The sequence below is a fragment of the Hypomesus nipponensis genome, chromosome 12 (assembly GCF_054491055.1).
Source record: "Hypomesus nipponensis isolate SF chromosome 12, ASM5449105v1, whole genome shotgun sequence".
In the NCBI taxonomy this organism is placed as follows: Eukaryota; Metazoa; Chordata; class Actinopteri; order Osmeriformes; family Osmeridae; genus Hypomesus; species Hypomesus nipponensis.
This window is the reverse complement of record NC_140372.1, coordinates 4,309,735-4,323,802: the sequence shown is the minus strand read 5'-3', so window position 1 is coordinate 4,323,802 and position 14,068 is coordinate 4,309,735. Positions and strand designations below refer to the sequence as shown.

General features: G+C 48.8%; 1 protein-coding gene across 2 annotated transcripts in view; it reads right to left on the bottom strand.

The window, feature by feature from the left end:
• Nucleotides 1–13,631, bottom strand: part of pcdh17 (protocadherin 17) — a 55,852-nt gene extending 42,221 nt beyond the window's left edge. For both annotated transcript variants that reach the window (XM_084668096.1, XM_084668097.1), the window contains exons 1-2: nt 13,074–13,631; nt 9,464–12,293 (exon numbers count right to left, since the gene is read on the bottom strand). In XM_084668096.1, coding sequence (XP_084524222.1) covers nt 9,464–11,953 — 2,490 coding nt within the window. In that variant the 5' untranslated portion in view covers nt 11,954–12,293; nt 13,074–13,631. The remainder of the gene's footprint in view (nt 1–9,463; nt 12,294–13,073) is intronic.
• Between the last annotated feature and the right edge of the window lie 437 nt (nt 13,632–14,068).

Genomic DNA, 14,068 nt, shown 5'->3' with positions numbered 1-14,068 from the left:
AACCTACAATGTCAAGTTGATATCGGTTGGTGCTTTAGTTGTCAAGAGCTATTAAGACTTTCCGCTGCATATAAGACGATTGGCCAAGTATTGTAGCGCCAGTCCCCTATTCAACTAAACAGAAGGTGATAGCATGGACTCTGGCAAAAGAAGGAAGAGGGAGAAGGAAAGGCTAATTTGTTAGCATACTAATCGGGTAGAGGGTGATATGAGGGTCGTACCACGGTTTCCAGAGCAGCTCTCTGTATTTTCCTCCAGTGGGAAAATACCTAGCTAGCGGGCATGTATCAAGGGGAGGAACGGAGGACATCTTAAAATCTCTCTTTTCTTGGATGACAGCCAAGATGCAGCACAGCTAAAGCTCACTTTGTTTGACTTGGGAAGAAAATATAAATTCTCTTTGATTTACAACAAGGAGAATCGGCAGGTACCTGCTTGCATGCCGAATGTTATTTTCTTTTTAAACACACACGCACACACATGATGACATGACAACCAGCATTTACAGACGACCCTTCGATGTAATTAAACCTTGTAACCCAGGACCAAGAGAGGGTAGGCCTACTACACAAAGACAGTTGCGGCCCCCCTTGGTCTATTCGTCTATTTAAGACCATTTAGCCAGCAGACCCTAAGGGAGGTATCAGCAGAGCTCTTGGGGGGCCATTGCTAGTGGCCCCTGGAGGGAAACCCCGATACAGTTCTGATCTCTGCTTCACAGCACAGCTGGAGGTCGTGGAAATAAACTGAGATTCTTCTCCACTTTAGCAACAGCAAACACACTTGCACAAACACACACGTGATAACACATTCACACACACTCTTACAGTCACACACACACACACACACCAACTGTCAGCATGGTTTAGGGGAACTGCACCAGATTTAAGTCAAAAACATTATTTGGATAGTGAAATACTTCAGGTGAGGTTAATTCAGTCTGTCAGTCACTACAGAGACAAGCAAGCAGTGGCCAAAAAAGCCGATTGGGAATTTAAAGCCAACTAAACGAAAAATGTAACCCCATCGATGCAATCATGGAAGAAGAAAACAAGAAACAAAAAATGTGCAAAAACAACAAAATCCTTTCGACAAAGAGTGTCAAATAAATAGTGAAGTCGCAGCTTGGTGAAACCTACCCGTCTACTCTAATAAGGCTGGCTGCAGAGCAGCAAGCCAAGTCAATTATTCAGCGAGGAGGACTTGATTCAGTCCGTCAATCCTCGACCAAACCATAGTGCTGGTGGTCAGCATACATGTAGAGTAAAATGTGGCCACTATTCACAAATACCAATATTAAAACATATCTTTTAACATAAGGTGTTGCTACCATTCATTCACCTTTCTTCCTCTCCATCCCATCCCCTCTAACCCTTTCACTCCCCTTCCCCTCCCTCCCTCCCTCCCTCCCTCCCTCCCTCCCTCCCTCCCTCCCTCCCTCCCTCCCTCCCTCCCTCCCTCCCTCCCTCCCTCCCTCCCTCCCTCCCTCCCTCCCTCCCTCCCTCCCTCCCTCCCTCCCTCCCCCCTCCCTCCCTCCCTCCCTCCCTCCCTCCCTCCCTCCCTCCCCCTCCCTCCCCCCTCCCCCTCCCTCCCTCCCTCCCTCCCTCCCTCCCTCCCTCTCCTCCCTCCCTCCCTCCCTCCCTCCCTCCCTCCCTCTCCTCCCTCCCTCCCTCCCTCCCTCCCTCCCTCCCTCCCTCCCTCCCTCCCTCCCTCCCTCCCCTCCTCCCTCCCTCCCTCCCTCCCTCCCTCCCTCCCTCCCTCCCTCCCTCCCTCCCTCCCTCCCTCCCTCCCTCCCTCCCTCCCTCCCTCCCTCCTCCCTCCCTCCCTCCCTCCCTCCCTCCCTCCCTCCCTCCCTCCCTCCCCCCTTCCTCCCTCCCTCCCTCCCTCCCTCCCTCTCCTCCCTCCCTCCCTCCCTCCCTCCCTCCCTCCCTCCCTCCCTCCCTCCCTCCCTCCCTCCCTCCCTCCCTCTCCTCCTCCCCTCCGTTCTCAATCCCCCTTTTCCTTTGTTGTCAGACACAGGATTGACGGTAAACTCAGAGCCCACGTTCTCCCTTCCTCCTCTGCCACTCCCATTCTTCCAATCGCTGGCTTTCTATTGACTGAGCAAATTAGTTTTAAGTGTCTGACCAACTCCCATCTCAGGGGTCAACGGGTGGTCATATATCCTGTCCGTCTCTCTCACGGGCTGGCAAAAACAACTGCTACTTGTGCCCCCTCGACACTAATAGGTTTGGACGTCTGCTTGAAGTAATTACATGTCCCAAACCACAGAGGAGTTCTTTTTCTTTGTCTAAAGGAACAACTGGCATTGCAAACAACTGTGCAACTATGTCATTCAATCAATCATTAATTTATTTATTCATCCATTCATCTATTTAACAAAATCTAAGTAACCCTGCTAAAAAAGAGAGTCCACAGTAAAGATCCAAGTTCTAATGTTTAATAGTCAGCTGAATAATTCAGCAGGGTTACTTAGATTTTGTAACTTTGCAATAAATAAAACATCTTCGCACACAAACGTCTACAATATCATACACTTGAAAAATACTACTTTTTCCCTAGCTTTTGCAAATGGTCTATCAATCGTCTTAAATCATTTGCTGAAAGTGCAGTGATTTTTCAGTCCAGCCTCTCTGGGCCCTGCGCTGTGGGAGTTTGAGGATGGAGGGTTGACAGGAGGGAAGGAAAAAAGCAAAGGAAGAGAGCAGAGAAATATCTCCACCGCACAAGACGGGATTACAGTCTCTTATTCGAATGGTGGTTTTTCATCTCCACTCTGGGTCATCTTCATCCATCTCCTGTAACATAATCACCACTTCACTCACCCCCCACCTCCTCCCACCCCTTGAGACCAGCAAGTCCCATAAATAAATACATCTTTTGGGGGAGGATGGATTCCAGGGAAAAAGAAAAAAAAACATCAATATGAAGAGCAGTTTGTGCAAAATGGAATTACGAATGTTCATTTGATAAGTGAGGGAAAGGTCTTTTAATATGCCTTTTTTTATTCTACTCCCCCTCCCCCCACGCACACACAAACATGTAGTGGGAGAGATCTCAGATGTTTATCGTGACATCTTTCCGCTTGCTACTGATTTGTTCAACTCCATGATTTATTAATGGGAGGGAAGGCAGTAAATATAGCCATGATGCACCCAACGTTATGCTTTGGTCTTCTCTACTCTGCTCTATTCTGATCTCCTATGCTCTGGTCTCTACTCTGCTCTATTCTGATCTCCTATGTTCTGGTCTCTACTCTGCTCTATTCTGATCTCCTATGCTCTGGTCTCTACTCTGCTCTATTCTGATCTCCTATGCTCTGGTCTCTACTCTGCTCTATTCTGATCTCCTATGCTCTGGTCTCTACTCTGCTCTATTCTGATCTCCTATGCTCTGGTCTCTACTCTGCTCTATTCTGATCTCCTATGCTCTGCGCTGCATAGAGGGATAAGTCCTCAATATCAAATAGTTTCATTTGTGAGGCAGGTTTTCAAAAGATATCAAACAGAAATCGTCTTCTTTACAATTATACTTTACTGCATCCCTTCAAAGCCATACGAAGAATAGAGTACCTTGTTTACCAACACATTTTTTTAACCAACCAATAAATGAACGAGCTGGTAAACGAGGAGTCGAGCAGATAAAACACTGACGCATCAGGGGACATCAGATTTGGCGAATTCAACTTTACATTTAAAGGACCATCTCGTACGGCCAGTGTTCATCATGCTACATAGTCCACATGGTACCCTGCTAGACGTGGTCTCCTCTTCACCGCCAAGAACACATTCCATGCCATGTATGTACATTATTTAAGCAACGCCAAACCACCGCACCACATTTGACTTCCTAGCTCTATAATGGTCTTGAGAGCCTTCAATGCCAATTCACAGAAGAGAGAGAAGAGAGAGAACAGAAATGTGGATGATCCTGATGCCATCCTGTTCCGTGTGCCTGCATGTGAATATAAGGTTACATGAACAAACCTTATGACTAAATAGGTTATTGATTGCATATTTCATATCAAATAACGGATTCTATTTTTCATATCATGGAACAAGAACAGATCAAATATCAACTTTATTAAAACCTCTTCAGCTACTCTGCTATCGCCTACTCTGGTCTGTTCTGCTTAACTCTGCTCTACTCTGTTTTGCTCTGGTCTTCATCTCCACTCATCCTCCCCACACCTCAACACTGAACATTACTACCTTCGAACCTCCCATTCCGTCAACACAACGCTACAGTAGCTTAAAAAATTTAGGAGAACAAAACTAATTCTAAATTTTCCGTACACTGTACATCCTTCTCCTAGCTCTCCCTTGAGATAGATTCAAAGGTCTGGTTCCTCTTTTCCCTTCAGCTGAGATGCATCGATCAAATGAGCTCAGAGGAGAAAAAATAATATAGCGCGGTATTAATAATTCAGACTTCCAACGTGAAAGTGTGCTGTAGTGTAGTACTGTAAGTCTATCTGAAAATATGATGGCACGTCCGAGGGGCAAGGCAATACGGTCTCTTTAATGGACTGACTAACTTGACCTGGAATAAAACAAAAGAACCCCAGAGGGGCCCCGCATAGCACTGCTGAGGAATGTAAGTCCACAAATTATAGAAAGCTTCCTCAAGTCTCCCTGCCCGCTCTACAAACAGCCTGGCCGCCAAAGAGCTTCCAATAGCCGCGCTGCTCAACAGCGCCTCGGGCTAGCGCGAGCGCGTTAGCGGTTAGCTAGCAGAGGCTCGGGCTTTCTTCGTGCGCGGAGGCCGAGCTAGGGGCGATCTGGAGAACAAGACATGGAGAGCGGAGAGGGAGGAAGACCAAACAGAGCGCTGCGCCTCTCCCTCTCGCCCCGCTGAAGTTTGGGAGCCGATTTCAGTCAAATACAGAGAGGCACCAATACACCCCTTAGGGTAGCTTAGAAAAAGTACAAAAGTAAAAGAGTTTGGGAAGGCAGTGGAAGGGAGGAGAGGAGAGGGGAGTAAAACTCGGACAAACGCAAGATTGTCACGCTCAACATAAGAGAGAGGGCCTCTGTCACGGAGACTGAAAGCTAAAGGCTTAAATCACATGCCTGGAATACACAGTGAGGGGCTCTTAAGTTAAACACACACACACACATGCAAAAACTACACACTTGCACACAGAGATGCACACACACGGATGCACATTTGAAGTTATGCACACCCACACAATTGCATCCCCTTGCACACCCAGCTGCACACACATGGATGCAAGCATACATGCATGTACACACACACACACACTGTGTTCAATGCAAACATCTTCTCTCAGTATTCTGAGTTGAATTCAATAAAAATGAACGTGTTCTCCAACCAACCTCATATATAGATGATAAACAAGCCTTCAAAAAACTGTTAGATGCAGACTTCCTTTTTCTCAAATAGAACATAATGTTCACGATGGCCTTGGCACTGTCTTTTACATCTGTCTTGTATTGTGCAGTCACTGAATCTAGCACGGATCCGCAAAAAGCCTTTTTGGCTCTAAGAGTCAATCTCTGCATGCCACACAGAGACCTGCCTACCTACCTGTACCCAAACAGACTGTACCCAAACAGACTGCTGATGAGAGAGAGGAGACACAGATCAAAACAGCGGATGCACCACACTACCGAAACACATCACTCGCTGTGGTCATGGACACAACACTGAGGCAGTGTGATTGGTTCCGGCTGGTTCCGGTTCTGCTCTCGCCACGGCGACCATCCAAGCTTCCCAACCCACCCTGGCGTTCAGCCGTACCAAACTCTGACCAGTACCTGCCATCTCACAATGGAACGCAAGAGAAATATGAAAATATATAAACATTTAAAACGGGAGACGTGCGGCTGTTTCCATGTCAACTGCACGTTGAGTTGGACACATGCTTGGAATCCCACTGCCCTTAACCTCCCAAATTCCCACTCCTCTCACACAATCGACAGAAGGCAGACTGTCGCCACCTACAGGTCATATTTATAGCCATCTGTCCCATCTCAACCCTTCAGTCCTGCTGGACCACAGCATCTAGGACACTCCCTAGAAAACCGCACACCAAGTATTTTCATGCTTAGACGCTGATAACATCAAACACATTGATCCAACCTGGCCATATAAAATTAGATTCACGATGGCCAGCTTAGACCGGCATGGCACTGTGACAGTTCCAATTTGTGAGTGTGTGAATTACAATGCTTGACTAATGGTTGATGTTCTTCTCAAACAGAACACAGTAGTGCTTTCCACAACCAAAATAGGACACTCCCTAGACACCGCACACCAAGTATTTTCATGCTGAGACGCTGATAACATCAAACACATTGATTCAACCTGGCCTGAAAACATGGATTCTAGACGGCCAGTTTGGACCGGTGTGGCACTGTGACAGTTCTTGCTGTTTGTTGCTGGGTGCGGGAGCCTCTGTCAGAGCAGCGTAGCTCATTAGGTAATCCGGCCCACACTCTAGAACCTACCAGGCTGCGGCCGTCGGGGCGAAAACGCAACATCGGGACAAAATCCCCAAGACGCAGGCGGCTATGGCTCGTGCTTTAGAACAAATTACAAAATCCCCCCTCGCAGGCTTTGAGGAATACCGCATCGTCTTGGGTTTAACCTTGATTCGCCAGTAAGTAATACCCTTCAACGCCTTAAGCGGAATTAGGCATCATTACATATCATCCATCTCCTTACACCCCGGGTAATTCTCCACAAATGAAATTAGGCTTTTCTTGTTGCTCTCCCCTGGGTCTGGTGCAGGGAGCAAGGGAGACGCTCGCGCTGGTGCAGGGAGCAGGAGAGATGGTGGGACAGAGCTGTTCTGGGCTGCTGATATAGTTATATTATATCATAGACATTGTGAACTAGTCAAGGCCTGGGCAGTGTCTGTAAAACTTCATTATGAGAGGAGAAAGGAGGGGAGTGGAGAAGAGAGAGGAAGGGAGAGGTAGGGTGTTACAGCCGTCCAGGGTCTAGAGAGAGTGCAGTCTAGAGGTGCCCTTGTCCTGTTGTAGGCCAGGGTGAGGAGCTCCAGCAACTTGTATTTATTTATTTCCCCTCTCCAGCCTCTCTCCTGTGCTCCTATCATCCCCCCGCAGTAATGACAGATAGGCCGAGTGGCCCAGGATCGATGCACGGGGATTCTGTCTTTGTTTCCTGACATTTTTCCCATAGCCACTCTGTTCTAGATTCAGGTTACTGTCCACACCACCGAGGGAGAAAGCAGGGGGGAGGAAAGGGAGGGAGGGTGTGGGAGGGGAGGAGGGAATAAGGAGCAAAAATGGGGGAACGAGAGAAGGAAAGAGAGAATAAACAGAATGAGAGAGTTGTGATAGAGAGACGGAGATCAGAGAGAGAGAGAGAGAGTGAGAGAGAGAGAGAGAGAGAGAGAGAGAGAGAGAGAGAGAGAGGGGGACAGAAGGAGGGTGAGATCATAGAGAGAGAGAGAGAGAGAGAGAGAGAGAGAGAGAGAGAGACAGAGAAAGGGAGGGGTAGATCATAAGGAAAGAGAGAGAGCAGAGAAGACGGAGGAGAGAGACATGCAGGCCTAGCTCCTCAGTAGAAACCTGATGCCTGCGGGCCATCTCCCTCAACACGGATCTGTTGAATAATACAGCACAGCGCGGTGGGGCTTCGTGTTCAGGGAGGACTCAGGGCGGCGGGCGCTAACCAGCGAGCTGCTGTTACGTCAGCTAGCTCTGAGAGAGACCAGCACTATCAAGAAGCATGCAACTACCGACACACTTCACTGACAGGAGGCCCAGACTTCAAATGACTGCATCCCCGCCCCCCCCCCCCCCACACACACACACACACACACACACACAACGCCGTCATCATTAACGATCTCTCTGTGGTGACCTTTGACCTCGGCCCGGCTCACAATGGGAGCACAGTGGAGATTCTGACAGGTACGGACAGACAGAGAGAGCTCCCGAGGGGAACGTGTCGCATGTGATCAGAACGTCCCCTCGGCAGGCACCGAGGCAGAGCGTTCAAAAAGAGGCAGAGCATTTGTATGTTGATCAAGAGGTCGCAGTTTCGACTACCCCCTTTGTACCATCGCATTGGATTCAGTTGTCAGCTGAACGGACACATTATTTATTATGTTTATTTATTTTAAACACACAAAAACAACCACATAATGAGGCATACAGGCCCTGGGATAGCACACATGCTAGTAGCCAGAGGCCACATGCTAGCACAGAGACAACGTGCTTCCACTTCATTAGATTGAGCTGCTATGGTCTCGTTAACATGTTGCATATGAGTACTGCTGCACGGTGTACTAAGTAGGACTTCAGACACTCAGTGGGCTTTTCCTTCCTAGAAGAGAGAGGATTGCACTGGGTTTTCCTCGTTAATGCCTCTTTGTAGGGGGGCAGGGGTGCGCAATTTGGTTAAGCCGCCATCGTGACAAGTCCTCTGTCTCGGAAGCGCTAAGCCCGTTTAAAGTCTGTCGTGTGACTCGTGTCGGATGAGACCAAAAGCGACCGTACAGTGAGGTTCGGAACCTGCTTCATGACTGTTCACTCTTCTCTGTAGTATAACACACGCCTAACACACCTTTGACTGATAACACCATGTGAATATGAGCCGTGTAAAACATCTGGTTAAAGCACTGATCTAATGAACCATTAGAAATACAGCTAAACTAGCATTAATCTGCCCACTCATATTATGTCCATGAAGTGCTATCAAGGTCTGTGAGAAAACCCAGCTGAATTTGAATGAAGCGCATGTTCAATGAAAACAAGGATGAAGAAGAAAAAAAAAAATAGATTGAAGCTTTATATTGATCCAAAGCTTTCCATTACTCATAAGCACATTTTTCCCTTTAAACCACAAGAGCTAATTAATGGATCAGGATATGAAAAGATGATAGGCCTGTATATTTACTGAGAAATGAGCAGTCGATAGTTCATAAACACTTTGTCTACACCCTCGTAGAGACTCTGTTCCACTCCGTAATAACTCAATCACAGGGCACATGCAAGTTTTTTTTTCCCCGTATAAATGCATTGACTTCAATTCTGCCATAAAAAGGTCCGGGAAAGCGAGCTGATTTAAGATGTCTGGCAAACGTTTCACGACATCATACGTCTCCCAACATATCAAAGACAATCGATTTCTCATGATGTCACTGCCTCTGCTTTCTGGGAGGCTTGGATAGACTGCCTTCCACTCCACCTTCCTCCCCCCCCCCCCCCTCGCTCTATCTCTCTCCCTATGTCAGCCTAATCACCACCCACCCACCCCTTCAACCTTGCCCTCTCCATGTCTCTCTCCCCCTCCCTCCCTCCCACTCCTTTACCCCTTCTAACTCTCTTCTTTCCCACGTCCTGTGTTCCATCTGAAGAAGGTATAAAGGGATGTGAAGGGACGGATGGAGGATGGGGCAGGGGCGAGGAACAAACACACGCGGTCAAAATGTAAGACGTGTAAACGTTTGAACGTCAAGTCTTACCTGGATGATGGACATGCGGTTGCTGGGCGTGTCCGTGGTGCTGGTGACGGGACTGGTGAAGCTGGTGTGACACCCCACGTGACCCTGCGACACGCCCAGGTTGTTGGCGGTGGGCTTGAGGTACATGACCTCTGACCTGGGCGAGCTAAGGGGCAGGCGCGTCTGGTAGTCGAAGTACATGGGCGACGTGGCCAGCGATGGGCTGCTCACCACGTTCATCACGTTCATAGCGTCGCGCTCCTCCACCTCGCTCTGCACCAGCATGATGTCGTTCTTGTTGATCTTCTTCTTCTTCCCCTTGCCCAGCTGCGGGTGCGAGTACTCGGCGATGCGGCAGTTGTACGTCCGGATCTCCTTGTTTTCCCGCTTGCACTTGACGGCGATGGTGACCATGGCGGCCAGCAGCATGATGGAGATGATGCTGAGGGTCACGATGAGCGGCAGGGACGTGTCCCAGTTGTGGTGCTCCTCGTTGATCCGCGGCTCGCCCCCCGGGAGGGGCCCGGTGTACGCTCGCACGATCAGCCTTGCTGCCGCCGTCAGAGCGGGCTTCCCGTGATCCATCACCCTGATGATCAGCTCCACCACGGGGCTCACCTCCTCCCAGAGGGAGTTGGCGGTCCGCACCTCGCCCGTCACCGGGTCCATCTCAAACAGCCGCGCCTCGTTGCCGTCGGAGATCTCGTAGGTCAGCCGGCCGCTCTCGCCGTAGTCGTTGTCCACCGCCCTCACCGTGGTGACCACGTAGCCCACGCCGACGTTCCGCGGCACGTGGATCTCGGCCGTGTCGTTCTGCAGGAGGGGCAGCACGATGACGGGGATGTTGTCGTTGACGTCCAGCACGCTGACCCGCACCGTGGTGTTGCTCTCCAGGTGCGGCGAGCCGGCGTCCTGAGCCAGCACCTTGAAGTCGAAATACTTGATCTGCTCGTAGTTGAACGAGCGCACGGCGTAGATGGCGCCGTTGGCGGCGTTGACGTTCACGAAGGTGTTGACGTCGCCGCCGCTCACGTTGGAGTTGAGGATGGAGTAGAACACGGTGCCGTTCTGGCCCAGGTCGGGGTCGTGTGCCAGGACCGAGCCCAGGTACTCCCCTGGGATGTTGTTCTCCGGCACCTGCAGCAGGTATACGGCCTTGGTGAAGCGGGGAACGTTATCGTTCTCGTCCAGGATCTTGACGCTGAACGACTTGGTGGAGTTGAGGGGCGGGAGGCCGTTGTCTTTGGCCATGATGGTGACGTTGTACTCGTCCTGCATCTCTCGGTCCAGGGGCCTGTCGGTCACCACTGTGTAGAAGTTGTCGTAGTTCTCCTCCAGCTTGAAGGGGACGCTCCCCAGGACGCGACACTGCAGCTGGCCGTTCCTCCCAGAGTCCTTGTCCGTGACTCTCACCAGAGCGATGACGGTGCCTGGGGGGGCCGCCTCGCTGATAGCCCCCTGTCGCACCGACACAAAGCCTATCGAGGGCCAATTGTCATTCCTGTCCAGCACCTTAACAGTGACTTTACAATGGCCCGGTATGGGGTTGGGGCCCAGATCCTTAGCTTGCACGTCAATCTCTATAATTGGGCTCTCCTCATAGTCGATCTCCCCCTGGATCTTTATGACTCCTGTTCTGGAATCTATGGAGAATAGCTCCCGGATCCTTTCAGGGGCGTAGCCACTGAAGGAGTACACAACCTGTCCGTTGTTGCCCTCATCTGGGTCCGTAGCGTTCAAATCTATTAAGACCTTTCCCGGGGGAGAGTTTTCAGGAATTTCCACAACATAAGAGGGCTGTTCGAAGACGGGGCTGTTGTCATTGGAATCAATAACTTTTACGTTGATTTGCATTGTCCCTGATCTGGGATATTCGCCACCGTCGGTGGCAGTTAGTATTAGGGTATGGTGGCTCCGTTCTTCCCGGTCTAGTGGCCGTTGAATAACTAACTCGGGAAATTTAGTCCCGTCCCCGCGGGATTTAACGTCCAAAGAAAATAGATTGTAGTCGTCTCGTGTGATCTGATACGTTTTCAGCCCGTTTTCCCCCGCGTCCGGGTCGTGTGCGCTTGTCAGAGGAAAGCGCGTGCCCGGGGCTGCATTTTCAGAAATGTCAATATCAATCTGATCCGAGGGAAAAGTGGGCGAGTTGTCGTTGATGTCTTGAATATCTATTTTAATCATGCAGATCTCTTTGTCGTTAGCAAACACCTCCATTGAGAGCTGGCACTTGGGGCTCCGCCGACACAGTGTCTCCCTGTCGATGCGCTGCTTGGTGTAGAGTAGTCCGCTCTCTGGATCCACGTCGATGAGGTGCGGAGCAGAATTCTCCAACACCCTGAAGTTGGATTTCTTGCCCTGCCCTCCCTGTCCGAGTCCAAGTTTAGCATCTTTGGCAATGTTCCCGATTACCGTTCCTGGTCCTTGCTCTTCGGGAACGGAATAATTCAAGTTTTTCAACGTTAGGGCTCGAGCCCACAGGAGAAAGAAAAAGAAAATAGACAGATACATCCCCTCTAATCCGCGAGAGCGTTTACGATTTCGTAGTTTTTTTTACGCCTCCGACCTGTTGATTTGTCCACTAAATTGGCGATGTCTACCATTCATGATCAAACAAACAGTTCTGTTCATCGTGGAATTAACTTATTCTGGCGCTTTACGTAAATGTCCTCTTCTTTCCTCTTTGTAGACTCTCCTTTTTATATCTTACTCTCTCTCCCTCTCTCTCTTTCTTGCAGCGATCGGTGGTGCTGAACACCTAATTTAAATTCAACTGAACGCCCAGTCTCATTTGAGCCATAATCGCAATCCGGACTCCACCAAATAGAACAGCCGTAGCGCGTTCTTTCTCCTGCAACACAGAAAGATATCACATTAAACATATAGACTACCAAATACAAATGTATAGGCTACTTTTTTTAATCGTTGTTCAGGTACTGTAGAGTGCTTTTCATATGTGCTTTTCATAATAACAGGATCCATCTAAGAATGCACATCTTTAACCGTGTGTAGAGTTTATGAACTGGTTGATGCGTAATTCGTCCATACATTAATAACCAAAGGCAGTCAATAAATTAACCTTGAGAGACGTGGGCGCAGTGCCGATACACATGCTCCATACAGGTTTATGTTAGCCTACCTTTTTATCATAATAAATAAAACGCAATTAAGCAACGCACCTCCGCTGATGTTTTGAGGACAGACACAACGATGTTCGAATGTCATATTCTAAGAGGTCATCGTTTATGACAAAGGTAATTGTTCGTGATCAATTTCTTATTTTTGGAACACATTACATGCGCTTAAATGAGGCCATATTGCCAGCCGACTAAAGTCAACCGTAAGAATGCGTAAAATGAGCCTCTTACACGCGTTAACAAATCAGCATAATCCGGCTATTTGTTAGAACCCAACTGAGATTCAGAAAACAGGCATTCATGACATAAAAGCAAACTGGGGAAAAGGATTTCTGCCAATGTTCATCTCGTTTCCAGAGGTAGGCGAAGCCTTGTGAGAAGCTGTTGCATTCTCTAACACAGAAAAACTCCACTAATAAACCACAAATGTGCTGAAAATCCGTTAAACAGAACATTATGATACGGATATGAGAGTGGCAAAAACGTCAACTTACCGAATAGTAACCTATCAGTTTGAGTAAAATAAATAAAAATCCCAGGAATTCCGTTTTCCGCGCGCCACCCTTATTCCGTCCCCCCGTGCAGCAAAAAGCCACCAGTCTCAGCGACGCACACGAGCTACGACGCTGCCTATCGAAGTAAAAAGTGCTCCAGAAAAGTATGACCGTAATGCCAATGAGCTAAGTCCGCTCTGGTTGATTGGGATGCAGCGGCTTGCCTGCGCTTGCGGCGCGCGCAGTGAGTCACCGGATTCTTCGGGGGAATGTTTATGAGAGATGCGAAGGTTCCAGACGGAAAATATAGATCCAGAGCGGATATTAGCGACGTGATCAGCGCTCTCGCCGACTGCCCAGATGATGGGTGACAACACATTCCCTTAGTGGCATCATGTCCTTGCGGCTGTCAGTAACGTCCCCACGAAAGAAGAGCTTATGGTAAATGACAACCACGTTTTCAAACGTATTCCAGTCGATATAGTCTGTCAAATTTATGGTAGTACCTGAAACGCTGAAAGACAGTTGTATTATTATTGTAAGCACGTTGTTCCTTCCTCACCGCTACAGCGCGACTCACTGACTACTCTCCGGTCACCGCATGGTGCATTAAACATTGTTACTGATCCGCTGCCAACCAATGAATTCAAAGAGGAGGGTCCTTGTCGTTGAATTCGCGTCCTATAGACTTCCCTGAATTTGTTATGTGGGAGGGTTTTTAAAAACCGTTATGAGAAAGTAAGGAATGCGCCGGTTGGTCTTTCTTGTCCAATGCGTTACTGAATCAAAGACACGTTAACAACAAAGTTTGGATCCGACCAAGGCAATGCCTTAAACCAACCTGTAAATCATCGTTAGATTATTGACGGTTGCAGAAGTGATGAGTTCAGTTCGCCTAATTGTTATTAATTGGTCTAAACAGCCTTTGAACCCAAAGGTAACACGTTTGCCATCCGATATTCCCGACACCAAATTATTTACTTAAGAGCCTATAA